Source organism: Dendrobates tinctorius, unplaced genomic scaffold (genome assembly GCF_039654945.1).
Source record: "Dendrobates tinctorius isolate UK_male_01 unplaced genomic scaffold, ASM3965494v1 ptg000116l, whole genome shotgun sequence".
Lineage (NCBI taxonomy): Eukaryota > Metazoa > Chordata > Amphibia > Anura > Dendrobatidae > Dendrobates > Dendrobates tinctorius.
In genome coordinates, this window is record NW_027361784.1 from 10,309,459 (window position 1) to 10,325,128 (window position 15,670).

The following is a 15,670-nucleotide window of genomic DNA, read 5'->3' on the forward strand; positions in this document are numbered from 1 at the left end:
ACCAAACAGATGAAAACCCACCCATCATCATCTGACTCCTTGTCTAGGTGACCACTACATGAGAACATGAAGTTACATTCACAGATGTGATTCTATTAGAAATGTGAACAAAACTTCTGGATGCAATACAATAGGCTATTTTTTCATGCCACATATGACTTATTTTAGTTCCCACTCCCCGTACAGAAGCCATCACAAGGAGAGGTATAATATCTATGCACAAATTGCAAAAATGGATAGGCACACCAGCCTACACGGCAGCCAAATAACTCCTTGTAGCAATTTCCCTATTGAGTACAGGGCATTCTTTGGACAAAACACAGTATTCACTAGGTTCGTACTTTTTTTTTCAAGCGTTCCCACAGATTTCACTATATGAATTAAAGATGTGAAAAAAAAAATAGAACATTCTGGAAGAAAAAAAAAAAAAAAAAAAAAAAAAAAAGGCACCCCACCCTCTTAAAAATTCATGAAACTCATGGCATTTCCATCCTGCCCAACCTCCCACCCAAAGTCACAAAAAAGGTGAGTGAAAGAGGCCTTTACAAGTGTTGACTGGTGAAAATAAGTCATCACCTATCCACGGGATCGGCGATAAATTATGCTAGGTCAGATGCCTGACTGCCGCTCCATTCATTCTCTTTGGCGATGTCGGAAGAAGTCAAGTGCAGCGCTCGACAGCTCCATATTGAATGAATGGAATGGAGGTTGAGCATGTGCCGCTCTATTCTCACTGGAATAAAAGTGTCCCGGTGGTTGGATCTCCACTGATCAATAAGCCATCACCAATCCTGCATGTAACCAATCCGACTGAATGCTAATTAGCGCATACGGATATCTTAGGAGAAGGTGGTCCCTTGCGTCTTGCCCGTTAGTCCGGTGATCTCCAAGATGTCTACACGAGTCAATTACAGGCTTGCCCACATAGACCATTTCATTATAGGTCGCATAACGGTTAATCCGACGTCTGGCATAGAATCTAAGTGAACATTGATTACTCCAACAATTAAACTATTATATATTGAAATCAATTAACACAAAGCTTCAGAACGAAAAAAAGAAAAGAAAATACATCGGATTACTTTTTCTACACGAGGGTCTATTTGTCATGAGCTGTGTGAGGACTTTTATTATGCTCGGCTCCTACTAGAGCTGTTGTGGATAGATTTTAATAAACTAATAGTTCATACTTTTTTGAGATATTTCTATGGAGAAACATCTGATGATAGCGAGCCTTTTCAGAAAAAGAAACGGCGTGTGTTACCTTAAGGGCCGCAGAATTACCTAAAGGACTTGGCTCAAAATGGAAACGGAGGTAATAAAACTTTTCTCCCATGTCTACGTCACATATTATAAAATTGCTGAAAACAGTGCTCTATGTATAGAACGACATAGAAGAAGCCTGTAATAGCTAGGTCCTTTTCTTCTCTTACCAGCATGCACCGCTACGGACATTGCCCAATGGCTTGCCTGTTTCATCTGGTAGCCTGCCTCTCTTGTGATGCCTGTATACAGTCTGCCATCCTTTTTTTTTTTAAGTGGGTTGTTTGTCTTAATCCACATTCTGCTAACACTATGGCTTTCATACATCACTTGCAATTTCTTGAAGTCACTTATTTTTTTTATCTTGTGGGATTCATTGATGTAATAATTTTAAAAAAAATGCTTAACTTTACATTTAAATGATTTTTTGTGACTTTTTAGCAGAAAAGTTGCAAATCCTTTAAGACGACGCAAGTTTGGCTAAAAATTCATTAAATTAAAAAAAAAAGCTTGCAAGTAAGCTTACTCCAGTCAGGGACTGGAATGAGATGGGGCAAAAGAACACGACATTTGGCAAAAGTTGCATTTCGTGAATCTGTCCTAAAAATCTAGATAAACAAAAAGTTGTAGAGGAAAAATTAAAAAAAAAAAAAAAAAAAAAAAAGACAAAAAAGAAAGACAACTTAAAAAATGATGCAATTCTTATCCTTACGCACGTATCTTATGCTTTAGGCACATATACTAAAGCCACTAAAAAAAAGTACAAATTATCTCAGAAGACTGAAGAAACAACAATGATGAATCAGGGCTTACAGGTGAAACTTCTTTCTTTCTCTAACTCCCCAAAATGCACTTTTTTGCCATAGTGCAAAAGACTGGCCATCATGAAAGTCCACCTTTCTCTTATGCCTGTATGCAGTGTAACAGACAGGAGAGCAGGAGCAGAGAGAATCATAGCTCCGCCTCCACCTCCTGTAGTTCATCTCTGCTGCTGTGATTACACCCGACAACAGGCAGCGCACAGAAGGTAAAAACAAATAGCTGCCAGCTCTGAAACATCTTCACTTCAAACTCCGTGCTGCTCCATTCCTCTGAAAAATGTATGAATAAATTTACAACTGGGTGTTACCATTCCCTTGTACAAAGGGGAGTGTCCCATCGCATTCTGACACAGCCACCACTGATTGGGTAATGTTAGACAATGCAAAGACATCCCCCAAACTGGTAACGTCCAAATGTCAAGTTGTACATAAATTTCTAGAAAGAATAAAAGAAGAACGCATAACGCAGAATTCTCATAATGGGTAGAGGTAGCTTAGTAAAAATACACAAGTCAGGAGTAATGCCACTGTGCGGAAGGGACAATTGTGATTTTCATATCCCTTTGCAGTTTTGCTCAAATTTCAGCAGACAATAGTAAAATAACGCAAGAATAACGGAAGATGCGCGGTCACCATTCTTTAAACTATTGTCATTCTCATTCAATTTTGCTTTCAAAATACAGAAATACAGGTAAAATCTTTGTCTCAGTCACGTTGTTAATCTCATAGTTTCCTGTAACATTTTAAGGTTTTGTTCACAATTCCAATTTTAACCCCTTAGATAATAGTCATGCCTAGTAGATTATTTCCCATTCCTCATTAAAATCAACTAACATGCTCAGTCAAGTTAACCGTGCATGTGTGTGGATGGGACGTGATAGGTGAAAGAGCGATGGGGGACAGCTCTTATAGGCAGACTGGTTTAAAAGGATAGAGCTGGTTTTACATGGCAGAGCAAGCTACGGAAGAGGGAGAAGAGGAGCAGAGTCTGCAGGGGAGGGACAGTACAGGCTGTACACTGCAAGGAGAATACATGGCTGAGACTGCGGGGGAGGGACAGTACAGGCTGTACAGTGCAAGGGGAATACATGGCTGAGACTGCGGGGGAGGGACAGTACAGGCTGTACACTGCAAGGGGAATACATGGCTGAGACTGCGGGGGGAGGGACAGTACAGGCTGTACACTGCAAGGGAAATACATGGCTGAGACTGCTGGGGAGGGACAGTGCAGGCTGTACAATGCAATGGGAATACATGACAGACTGCGGGGGAGGGACAGTGCAGGCTGTACAGTGCAATGGGAATGCATGACAGACTGCGGGGGAGGGACAGTACAGGCTGTACACTGCAAGGGGAATACATGGCTGAGACTGCGGGGGAGGGACAGTACAGGCTGTACACTGCAAGGGGAATACATGGCTGAGACTGCGGGGGAGGGACAGTACAGACTGCACAGTGCAAGGGGAATACATGGCTGAGACTGTGGGGGAGGAGCAGTACAGACTGCACAGTGCAAGGGGAATACATGGCTGAGACTTCGGGGGAGGGACAGTACAGGCTGTACACTGCAAGGGGAATACATGGCTGAGACTTCGGGGGAGGGACAGTACAGGCTGTACAGTGCAAGGGGAATACATGGCTGAGACTTAGGGGGAGGGACAGTACAGGCTGTACAGTGCAAGGGGAATACATGGCTGAGACTGTGGGGGAGGGACAGTGCAAGGGGAATACATGGCTGAGACTTCGGGGGAGGGACAGTACAGGCTGTACAATGCAAGGGGAATACATGGCTGAGACTGCGGGGGAGGGACAGTACAGGCTGTACACTGCAAGGGGAATACATGGCTGACACTGGGGGGGAGGGACAGTGTAGGCTGTACAATGCAATGGGAATACATGACAGACTGCGGGGGAGGGACAGTACAGGCTGTACAGTGCAATGGGAATACATGACAGACTGCGGGGGAGGGACAGAACAGGCTGTACAGTGCAATGGGAATACATGGCAGAGTCTGTGGGGGAGAGACAGTATAGGCTATAAACGGAGAGGAAGCCATGATAGAGTCTGCAAGGGAAGGGACAGTTCAGGATGTACATTGACAGAAGCAGCCATGGCAGTGTCTGAAGGGAAAAGGAGGGTACAAGTTGTACAGTAACAGAAGGAGTCATGGCAGAGTCTGCAGGGGAAAGCACAGTATAAGTTGTACAGTGAGAGAGGAAGCCATGGCAGAGTGTTCAGGAGGAGGGATATTATAGCCTGTACGGTGTGTGATGAAGCCAAGGCAGAGTCTGGAGGGGGAGTGATCACACAGTCCGCATCTCAGTATCACATCGACATGTCTGTAATTTCTTATTAAAGGTGTCCCTCACCTTTATATCTATTTATATACCAAACAGATTATTAAAATAATTAATATGTAATGTAAATAATGATTATCATGTGACAATTGTTATATAATTGGCAGAAAGTGAACAATTTCTGAAGTTGTTTTTGAAGAATGAACAATAAGCAAGTGCAAAGACTTGTTTGATTTACACAAAGAGCTAACCGTGAAGGTCAGACAACTTCATGAGAACATCTCCAAAACAGCTAGGTCTTGGGAGGTGTTCAAAATGTGCATTGTTTGCCCTGACCAAAAGTTGTTCAAGGAAGTACAACATGGGCCGACAAGGCTCATTAATGACCATCCTGTTCATGGAGACCTCCCACTTGACTATTATAAGATCTGCTGCTAATGTCTTAGTGTTTGATACTGCAGGACCCATTCAGGGATCTTGTGTCTGAGCCGCAATAATTTGTTGGCAATAGGGGAACCAACACAAACAATATTGGGCAGCTGGTTTCAACTCCTTCCTTGACTTGTGATGTATATGCATGTCACAGGTTGAGTGCCATTATATGGAACAAGCTTACGAGCTGAGCCCGCACCACACAGAGCAGATGTCAGCGGTGTTATACAGCCGGCATCTGCTTCTAATAATAGTGACTAGAGCTAGCTCTCATAACTGTTGATAACCACTTAAATTCCACTGTCAGTCTCTGATAACAGTGCTTAGAAAGCACGATTAATGTGGTGCAGCGTATCAGGCATCCATGATTCTCCTGATACGCAATCACAGGGTGCAGATGCATTGCCGTGCCAGGCAGGGTTCTGCTTAAGACTGTGATGGCACCGAGGGGCCTGCTGAAAGCCCCCATAGCTGAAATGTCAGTACTCCTGGGAAGCCCAGCTATAGGCTGAGCTTCATAGGAGACCAAATATTTTACTTGCATCCTTCAATACTGTGGTATTTAAATTAAGCAATTACAGGATCACATGTTCAAGTCCCCTAAGGTGATTAAAAAAAAAAAAAAGTAAAAATATATAGAGAGATTTAAAAAAATATATGTAAAAATTGTAATCACACACCCCCTTTTAAAAAATAAATAAAAAACGTAACCATATTTAGTATTATTGCATCTGGAAAAGTCCAACCAAAACACAAAATTATTTTACAAGTACAGTAACTACTGTAAAGAGGGAAAAAAAAAAAAAAAGAACTCAAAACTGCCATTTCTCAGTCACTGCCTCTCAACCACAAAACGAAATAAAAAGAGATCAAAAAGTTGCATGTACCCAAAAATTGTACCAAAAAAAAAGTCAGCTCAGGACACAAGATGCATAACCCAAATGAAATGAAAAGAAGTGGCACTTGCCAGAATGAAGTCCAAACTTTATTGGTCCAAAAAAATGTTTAAAACATCTCAGGCAGGTGGTGGGCTAGCTCACATGCCTCAACAAGCTCACATATCCTCTGTTCGAAAAATAAAGTTGTTATGGGTATGGAAAAATGGGGACACATTTTTTTTCACATATTTTAGAACTTAAAAAAACAAACAAACACAAAAATACTCAAAGTTTGGCATTGTCGGAATTACACTCACGTGGAGAATCTTATTGGCAGGTGAATGTTACAGCACAACGAATGCCGTAGTAACAACACTCAAAAAGGAATTGTGTTTTTATTTTCACCATTCTTTGACATACGAGCAGGTTAAAAAAAAAAAAAAAAAAAAAAAAAAGGGCAAAAACAACATAAAGCTAAGGCGCACAAATGAAAGTTGGCTGTGGCTGGAAGGGGTTTATGCGGCGTGGTGCTCAGAGAACCGGGAGCTGCTGAGATTATGGAATGAACTTGCTTATTTACCCAATCTCAACATTCTGTAGATAAAATTCTAAAAAAAAAAAAAAAAAAAAAAAAAAGGGGCAGAAAATACTTCGCAGTCCACATTTGGTATTGCAGGAACTTAATTGCTAAATGTGTGCGGAATAATTACCATAGTTGCCGGATAAAGTCTGATCAGAATCCAGATCTCACATGCCCCATCTCCCACATACACAATGTGACACATTCCTCATTAATATTTGGCCGTCATCCCTATCAGATCGGAGCGCCTCCATACTGGTTTCGTGTGGAGACTACAGCAGCGAGGTGTGAAGATTGTATTGTTTTCTTGAACAGAGAGGAGACAAGGGATAAAAAAAAAAATAGCTGGCAGTGTGGGGGGTGTGAACAGAAACGGGGGATGGAGCAAAGAAGATAAAATGTTATATAACACGCAGATATAATAAGGGATAGGAAGAAAATCTATACATAATGTACCAAAAATAACATTCACAGCTATAGAACTGCTGCCGACAACTCATTAAAGTGTAGAAAAGATCAAGGGTACAGTAAAATCCCTTTAAAGGGGGTCCGACGGCTCAATCTGACAGTGTGAACTAAGCACGGAACACTGTAGATATTATAGCCCCAATAAAAATCCCACCGTCAGTGCTCGAATCGCTGCCCCCGTTCTGCAGAAAATGATGTTTAATCCAATATGCTAATTAGCGTGCTCACTGACAGTGCTGGAGTGAGGCAAGCCAATTAGGAGAGTCACCAGTCATGTAGGCGGGGACATGCAAAACCAGTGGGCGTAGCAGTGAACTGAGCAGCTTGGCCACACCAAGGGTGCACCAACTACTCGAATTAGCATGTTTCATTACATTTTAGTTTCTGCAAAACAGAGGTAGTTAATGAACACCAACGGGGCGATTTTATAGGGGCCGTAATATCTACAAGGCTATGTGCTCAGTTTATATTGTCGGTTTGGGATGACGGACTCCTTTTAATTTTGCACACTGACCGATGCAGTACTATAAGGCCTCATTTAGACATGTTTTTTCTAAGATACCTGTGATTTTATTCCCTGAACAGAGCGGTCTGCAGAAAATATCGGCGACATATCGGATTTTGATCCGAGGATTGGATCAAAATCTGCAATGCAATTCAATGGGGAAAAGAAAAAATCTGACTACACTTGGATGACATCCGAGTGCGATCCGATTTTCATGGACTGTCAGAATGAAGAAATTATTTTTTTGAATTTCTTCATGTGCAAGACAAAAAAAAAAAAAAAAAAATTGGATGACACTCGTATCACACTCTGATCAAAGTCTGATTAGTATAATCGGTCCAATTTTCTTGTATGTGAAAAAAATAAGAAGTCTGAATGAGGCCTAATGAGAAGCTGAAATAAACGGTCGCTTTTTTTTTTTTTCCTTTAAAGAAAAAAAAAAGCATTCTTGTTTTTCAACCCCTGTAACCTTGTACACAGCCTCTATACACGGACAATAAACAATGAAGGTACTGCTACAAAAATGATTGAAAGTAGGCACAAAAACAGCTAAGGCCCGGATGCTTCTACACCTGATGCCTGGACAGAATATGTTTGTGCCATGCAGGATGTCTAATGTTTATGTGCGTGGGTTCGTACCCCCACGGCCTGGTCACGTACTATTTATATAGATACGGGAGTTATGACTAAGCTCTGTTAGCGGTAGTCTTATGAACCCAATAACATGCTCAGGATACATGTCCATCCCCATTCAATCACAACAAGCATAGATCTTGATTCACAAAAAGAACAATCAAAAAGTTCTATTTTTTTAAAAGTAACTAAATGTTATTTTTTTCTATAATTATCCTACATGCATTGCTAAGTTTTGCATTTCATTATCTTATTTTGCTTCCTTCTCTTTGCTTCCATTACTATGCTGCAGTGCAGTCCAGTTCATGCTCCTTTAGAAGCTGCTTTCAACTGCTGCTCAGCTAAATCAGCACACTACATCAGCATACTGTGTATGGGACTTTCCCTGTCTGAGCCTCACTGCTCCCTGCTGAACTCCGGTAGGAAAACTCCTATACTTTAATTGAACATAAGCAGAAATCATCATTCTTTTAAAACTTTTTTTTAAAATATATATATATTTTTAGGCATGTTTATGCTCGCGGCAGATTCATTATGACTTTTGTACCATTTGTATGTTCGTTGTTTCAGTCCTCATCACCTTTTAGGCTTGCTCAACAATATGGCCTTGGTTTCCATTATATAAACGTTGGCTAATTTGAACCTTTTTGAAAGATCGCAACATTTTTGCGCAGCTGTAGTCCGTTAATCTAGTGGAGTACAATCTTTGACACAGTTTTTATTTTTGCGTCATCCACGTCAATCAGAGTAGGAGGACGACAATCATCCCTCTCTAGCTAAGCAAGCCAAAAAGTTTCAGAAAATTTTTAACATACAGTAAGTTTTCTGGCTTAAAAGGGTTAATGAATTCCCCCAAAACATTGTGCGCCTTTTTGATGAATGTGGAACAAAGTCCGCCAGCACCAAAAGATAGACAATACAAAGAAAAAAAAAAATGTATAAAGCGCTCTAAAGATCAGACAGGGCCACAGCATACAGATCTTGCTGAGCAGCAGTTGAAAGCAGCTTTTAAAGGAGCATACACGAGACATTGAAACAGCCATTTAGCAAGGTATTTGGTAGAGAAGGAAGCAAAATAAGATAATGAAGTACACTACAACCTATAACACTGCAATGCTTGGAGGATCATGAAATTAAAAAATAAAGTTTAGTTACTCTTTGCATACATATTTGCTTGGCATATACGCACTCTGAATACGGACTTTAATTTACAGGTCATTTGCAATGAAAGATTTTTTTTTTCTAAAAAGTCATATTATTCTGATATTTCTGTGCAGTTTGACCCTTAAACTCCTCAACTTCTCATAGCCTCAGGTGCTTCCTACTACAAGTTATTTACTTGAGAAGATTGTGAATAGAAATAATGAAAACCACTCATCAACGGAGGGAAAACAACTCAAGCATTTCACGTCTCATTGATTCTATCACTGAAAAATGAGGGTTGGCAGCCACAAAGTTCCAGCCAATTATTTTTGATACCCAACTTATGGTGGAGGTCTATACAAATGCATGTGATGTATATGATTATATTCCCAAGGCTACATTACTGCACCAACTGTCCTCTCTAACAAGACTGATTATTGGGGCATTCCCATCCTGTAATGTTGGGGCATCCTCTGGCACGTGCCACCCACTGGGACTCTCACCGATCTGGAGCATGGAGTCCCTTTGGCAACTCTTCACTCGTCAATGGGCAAGAGACTAGGGCTATACCGCAGTTCCCTGTTGGACTCGCATTGCCTTTGACACAGGAAATTTGGACTTCCCCCAGTAACTGAATGCACACTGATCAGTAAGAGGTGGTTTATCGCATGGATGTTTATATCTATGGTAGGAAAAACACTCTAAAAAGGAAGGAGAAGAAAGAAGGAGGGAGACATGAAAGCCTCAACATAGATGTAACGTGGGGGAAGTTCACTTAAATGGGATATCCAGGATTTTAAAAAAGTGTGCCTAAGCACTATCGGACAAGTAGTTGCTACCTACATGTCTTTTGGTGCCTGACACCGTTCTCCGCCGGCACAGAGCGGTCACAGAATTCCGCTGATGTCAAGTCAACAAAACAGAGATTTCTCTTCCGGTTGACAGGGCAGGACTACGGGTGTCATGCTGATTGACCGCCGGCTTCCCACTTCCTAATTGGGGGAAGCCGGCTGTCAATCAGCTTGACACCAGCAGCCCGCCCACTGAACAGGAAGAGAAACTGCTGCTGAGACTCTGATGGACAAGAGGCAGATTACAGTTCAATTAAATTATAAGTGCATGTGCATAGAAGATATATTCTGATAAAATAAATGCCAAGTGGCTTGGATATATGGTTTTCTTATATGCATGAAAAAAAAGCTATGAGTAGGTTAATTAATTACCTGTAGGTGTTTAAGGAGTTCTATATCCAGAGCTGTGTCCAGATGTCCAGTGTCCCGCTGTGCTGCCCCCAGCCTCTCCTATTATGTGTATGGAGTAGAGATGAGCAAATTAAATCGCAGTATCCTGGTCCAGTAGCCAAATCAGTATGTTGTGATAGCCGGACGTGAGCCCGTTACCCACCTCCTCCTTGCCAGATTCACAGTCTCCTCTTTTGATTAGCCAGCCTGACACAATATCATCGTTCTACAGTGACACACGCGCAAAGTTGCACCAGGCCGGCTAATCAGAAGAGTAGTCAGGAATGCCCGCAGGCAGGAAGCGGCTCACAGGATCCATCAGGCTGCCATGGATGTGGCCACTGTGAGTCGATTTGTTCATCTCAAGAGTCCTCCTCACTCTTCACTGTGTGATGCAGTGACCCCTGTGACAGCTAGGCGGCACTGTATGGGCTTCCCAGGACATGCATGCAGGCGTTTCCTTTAATGTGATGGGGAAATGGTGAGCGGCAGGATTGTAAATGGCCGATATGTATCACAAGGGTGGGTGCCTTGTGGTGGAAGCTTGAACGTGTGCTGATCAGCAGATAATACTTCTGATGGTTTGTTGCTGTGTATTGGGAAAGCTTCTAGGTGGCTTGGCGAGATGGGTGGGACCAGTCACCTACAAACCCACCCAGGGGCATGTGTATGAACGCCCAATGTAAAGCCTGTATGTGTGTGGCTGTGTGTGGAATAGGACCTGTAGTGAGGTCATGACCATGTGATCCATACCTCACCTGTGGGTGTGGTTATGTACCATATAATGTGCCTGAGGTCTGGTCACATGGAGGGAGAGTGTGTACCTGAGTGGTTCAGGGTGCCAGGTCCTGGAGTGTCAGTGTTGGGAGATTCTGCTAGAAGGATCAGATCCCTGGAGCACATCCTGCGACCTTGGACCTGGTGAGGTGTGAGTGTCTCAGGAGGAGACGGACGTTCTGATTAGCACCCGATGAGGCCCTGGACTTGGTGGCCGATCTTGGGAGACCTGGGGAGTAGGGTCGGATCCCTGAATAGCACCCGGTGAGGCCTGTGTGTTAGCAGAGTCAGTGACGGCACTGCACTGGGGGAGCTACTGTCCGTCTGTGGATCTGGACTGCCAGGTGGCCTGGTGAGCAAGACGTTATCCGGGAGGGTGATCGCAGTTCGGCAGCTTCCCTGGGAAAGAGAGGACTGACAAAGAGTCGTCATCTGGAGCCGGAGCTCCTGCGAGGTAACCCCGGACACGGGGATATAACTGTTGGTGCCTGTGATATTCTATGGACACTAATGAAGTGTACGGCGTGCGGTCACCCACGATAACTGGAGAAAGAGGTCCAGCGTGTTTAGTGACAGCGTACTCAAGCCGTGTACTATGCAATGTTATGGACTATGTGTGAGCCTGTGAAGTATAACATGGCTTATGGTGCGGTTTATGATGGTACAATAAACTCCATTGGACTATATTAAGTGAAAGTTTTCCTGTGTGCATCAATATCGCAGCCAGGTGAGTGTTCCCCAACACTAACGATAAGCGCTACCTTACAACTGACAGATGACTTGTAATGTTGAGGAGATATCCTCAGGATGGCGCACCGATAACAAATCGGTGGGGTCAGATACTCAGCACCCCTATCAATCTCCCCATTAATAGTTGGGAGTCTCCCACGCAGAGCTCATATATGAGGTGGAACAAGAGGAGCGAACAGCGTCTCTTACTCTAAAGGACTCGGCATGTTTATGTATTTAATAGGCAACTTATAGATTTGAAGGTGAATTGTGCAATGCTTCATTTTATTTCTGGGGGCAGTGCAGGTAAACTGAACACAAAGAGGATCTTTCACCACATTTTTATTGTTGAACTGGACACACAATGTAATAGTGGCGGCAGAGCAGAATAAAACCTTTTTTAATATCTCTCCCTTGCAGAGATATTAGCAATCAAAGTATGCTAATTATGCAAATTGTCTCTTCAGAGAGGAAGAGGACTAGAACTCTAGTGCCACCTATTGGAGGTAGCAATCCTAAAAGTCAATGTTGACTTTTAGGATTGCTACCTCCAATAGGTGGCACTAGAGTTCCAGTCCTCTTCCTCTGTGAAGAGACAATTTGCATAATTAGCATATTTCCCAGAGGAGCATTGCGGCTTTAAGTCTCCTCACCTCGACATGCTTAGAATGTCATTCTCCGCAAGGAGAAATGATACTTCTTGGATATCAATCAAAGTATCTGTCACATAATAAGCTAACTTTTGTTAGGACCAAGTGAGTGTTATCAGATGCTTCTCTGGGGGAGTTTACTTATTCCCCTATATAATGTTGCCCAATTATAAGCAGGCAGCCATGTAGAAAGATGAACACGCCCCCATCATAAGTGAATGCATTTTTCCCAGTGTGTGAGATGTAATCACACTTATGTCTGCTCTGTGATCAGGCTGTCATTACATCTCACAACAAAGGCGAGTCTATTCCGGGATACTCCTGTGTGAGATGTAATGACACCCTATGATCTCACTGCAGAGCAAGTGAGGTTCTGTGCTCACAGCAGACTCATTACTGACTCATCTCCAGACAGGTAGTGTAGAGAAGGTGCAGTACAGCAAAGCTGACAATGCTATGAGAGGAGGAGAGCTGATAGAAGAGTGAGTAATATGACAACTAAACTCAGCTGTGCTGCCCCGACCCCCATAGATACCTTATCTGAAAGATGCGAGTCATCTGTTTTCTACTCTCAGCACTTTCTAATCATGCAGGAGGTTAGACCAGGAGATCAGAGCTGTCTGTCACGCACCTCACAAGCTGAGAAACCTACTGTAAGCTATTAAGGGGCAAGCCCTTGTTTCCCTTGAGTGTTACTGCCTGATTATGATTGGTCAGCATCATACAGGAAAAAAAAGTACACCCCCCCAAAGAAAAATATCTGATAACACCAACTTGTACTTAACAAAAAGTTAAACTTATTAAGTGCCAAATACTTTCATGCTACTATCTCCACAAGAGAGAAGCAAAATTAAAACAAAAAAAAACAAAATAAAGAAAAACATCTCATTTTGCCCTGCAGCGAATATTACATAGTAAGTCCAGTTGAAAAATTTGGTGAAAGGTCCTCTTTAAATGGGTTGCCCAATTTATGTGAAATCCTGCAGTGAGGCAGCTGCACTGTGAAAACAAATGATACATGCTCACCCTTTGTTAAGCCCCCGTCACACACAGCAAGATCGCAAGTGAGATCGCTGCTGAGTCACAAGTTTTGTGACACAACAGCGATCTCACTAGCGAAATCGCTGTGTGACAGGTATCAGCGACCGGCCCCCCTGCCGGGTATCGCTGATCGTGCTCAAAAGCCCTGGACTTTTTTTTGATCGTTGGTCTCCCGCTGGCCAGCACGCATCGCTGCGAGTAGCAGGCGGGAGAACAACGATCAGCGAGCTCCCAGCTCGTATCCAAGGTAAACAGCGGGTTTCTAAGCGTCGCGCGGCTCCCTGCACCAGCGCGCTGGTATCTAAGGTACACAGCGACACGCGCGCTCGTCGTCGATGGTGCTGATCGCTGCTGAGATCTGCCTGTTTGGCAGCTCACCAGCGATCCTGTAGCGACACACCAGCGATCCTGAAAGTTCATATCGCTGTCGGGATCACTGGTGAGTCGCTATGTGTGACAATGCTAAAACCTCCCTGATGTTATACTATTTACATCAGCTGCAGACATCACGGCCAGATATACCCCAGGTGAAGTTGGCAATCAATCACTGACCTCAGTGATTTCTGGATTTTGTTTTCACAGGGTTCAATGTGTAGTAAAGGCGAACTGTCAACACAATTCTCCAGATCAAGAGGACGGCGATATCAAACTTTTAAAGGTTTTTCTTCTATGTAAAACGGTGAAAAAAATTCAGAAACTAAAGAAAAAAAAAAATAGGCATGTGTGCAAATTTTCTGAGTTAACTTTTTTCCCTTTTCCACTGGAGCAGTGTGCTTGGTGATTCAACGTTTTCATTGGCACCATTGGATTTTCACAGATGTACGTAGAAGGCAACAATGCAGACATCAGCAGTCTGCCATTGGCATCCCAAATCGTGTCGGGGGGGGGTGTCACTCAAAACGGCAAGTTGCAATGATCACCATTGTAGATCGATAGTGGCATTTAAGGGGTTAACAGCAGAAATCTGTGCCATTATGATTGCAGGCTCTATAACATGCAGTAGGGTGAGCCCGCTCCAGACACCCGCATCTGATGTACATTTACGTATCGGAAGAGGCTACAGATTACAGGTGCTCGCCGGGAGGCTGAGCATCGGGAGATCTTGTGATAAGCATACTCTTGGGGCCCATTCTAAAGAGAGAAAAAAAAAAATATTGGATTTCCTGCCTATATGAAAAAGAACAGATCCAAATGAGAAAGTGTGATAGTAATTAGGACCAGTGTCCTTATGGTCATAGATGAAGGGCAGGAAACATCTGAGACACCTACACAAGAGCTGAACCAGAGCGGGGCGTTAATGTATCTTCTAGTAGTTGTCCTCTAAAATGAACACAACTGTTAGATATATTCTGCATTCCTCAGTAATGGCAGCATCTTACCACATGTGTAGCTTTCATAGTGTTTCCATCAAATCTGCACAAAGTTGTACTGTCCTCCAGAGCCATGTCGCACTCTTCCAACTCCTGAGCGTTACACGGAGGCTTCTCTCGCTCCGGGTCTGGGTTCTGACAAAGGAATGCATGAAATTATCAATATGTAAAATCATAATATTTTGTTTCCATTACCACAGGATTAACTCACACAGAGATCTGAGCAATTTACAAACAAGGAAATGGAGCATAACACCGGGACCACCGAAATCAACCAGCTGTCAATGTAACGCCAAGCAACTGCCGGCAATGCACCAGTACACAACCGATAAAAACAGCCCGATGAACGATCACTCATCGCTGCCCCAAAATACCTCTCAAACTTAATTGGCAAATATTGGAATTTTTCAGCTGATGATGACATCAGTGAAAAAAAAATTGCTTTATGCCACAACTTTTTGATACACATACATTTTTATTTTCAATAAGATTTGCTGCTGTTATATGCAGAGGTTTGCTGTAAGTTATGGTGCGGGACGAGATCCTGAACTGGTTTAATTTATTTGTAATGGTTTGTGAAAGGCTTGTGCTTGGCCGGAACGAGCCACGTTTTTGAATACTGTACACACTGATGAAGAATACGGAATAGACATCACAATTTACGCATTCAAGCACATGTCGGTCTTTTATACTGATCTGAGTGTGGGACGCCATCCCTACACACAAGCACAACTAAACTGGAATTTATGTTGGTATGTCATATGGAGGGAAAGGGTTAAAGTGGTTGTCCGGTCTTAGGCTTCAAGTCTGCAGTCGCTCCATGTGACTGCATACTTGTGAA

The 15,670-nt window shown here is 42.9% G+C and overlaps 1 protein-coding gene across 2 annotated transcripts in view; it reads right to left on the reverse strand.

Annotated features, from left to right (window-relative positions):
* Positions 1 to 15,670, reverse strand: part of NUDCD1 (NudC domain containing 1) — a 142,046-nt gene that overhangs the window by 18,899 nt on the left and 107,477 nt on the right. For both annotated transcript variants that reach the window (XM_073590192.1, XM_073590191.1), the window contains one exon: positions 14,839 to 14,964. In XM_073590192.1, the coding sequence (XP_073446293.1) occupies positions 14,839 to 14,964 (126 nt within the window). The remainder of the gene's footprint in view (positions 1 to 14,838; positions 14,965 to 15,670) is intronic.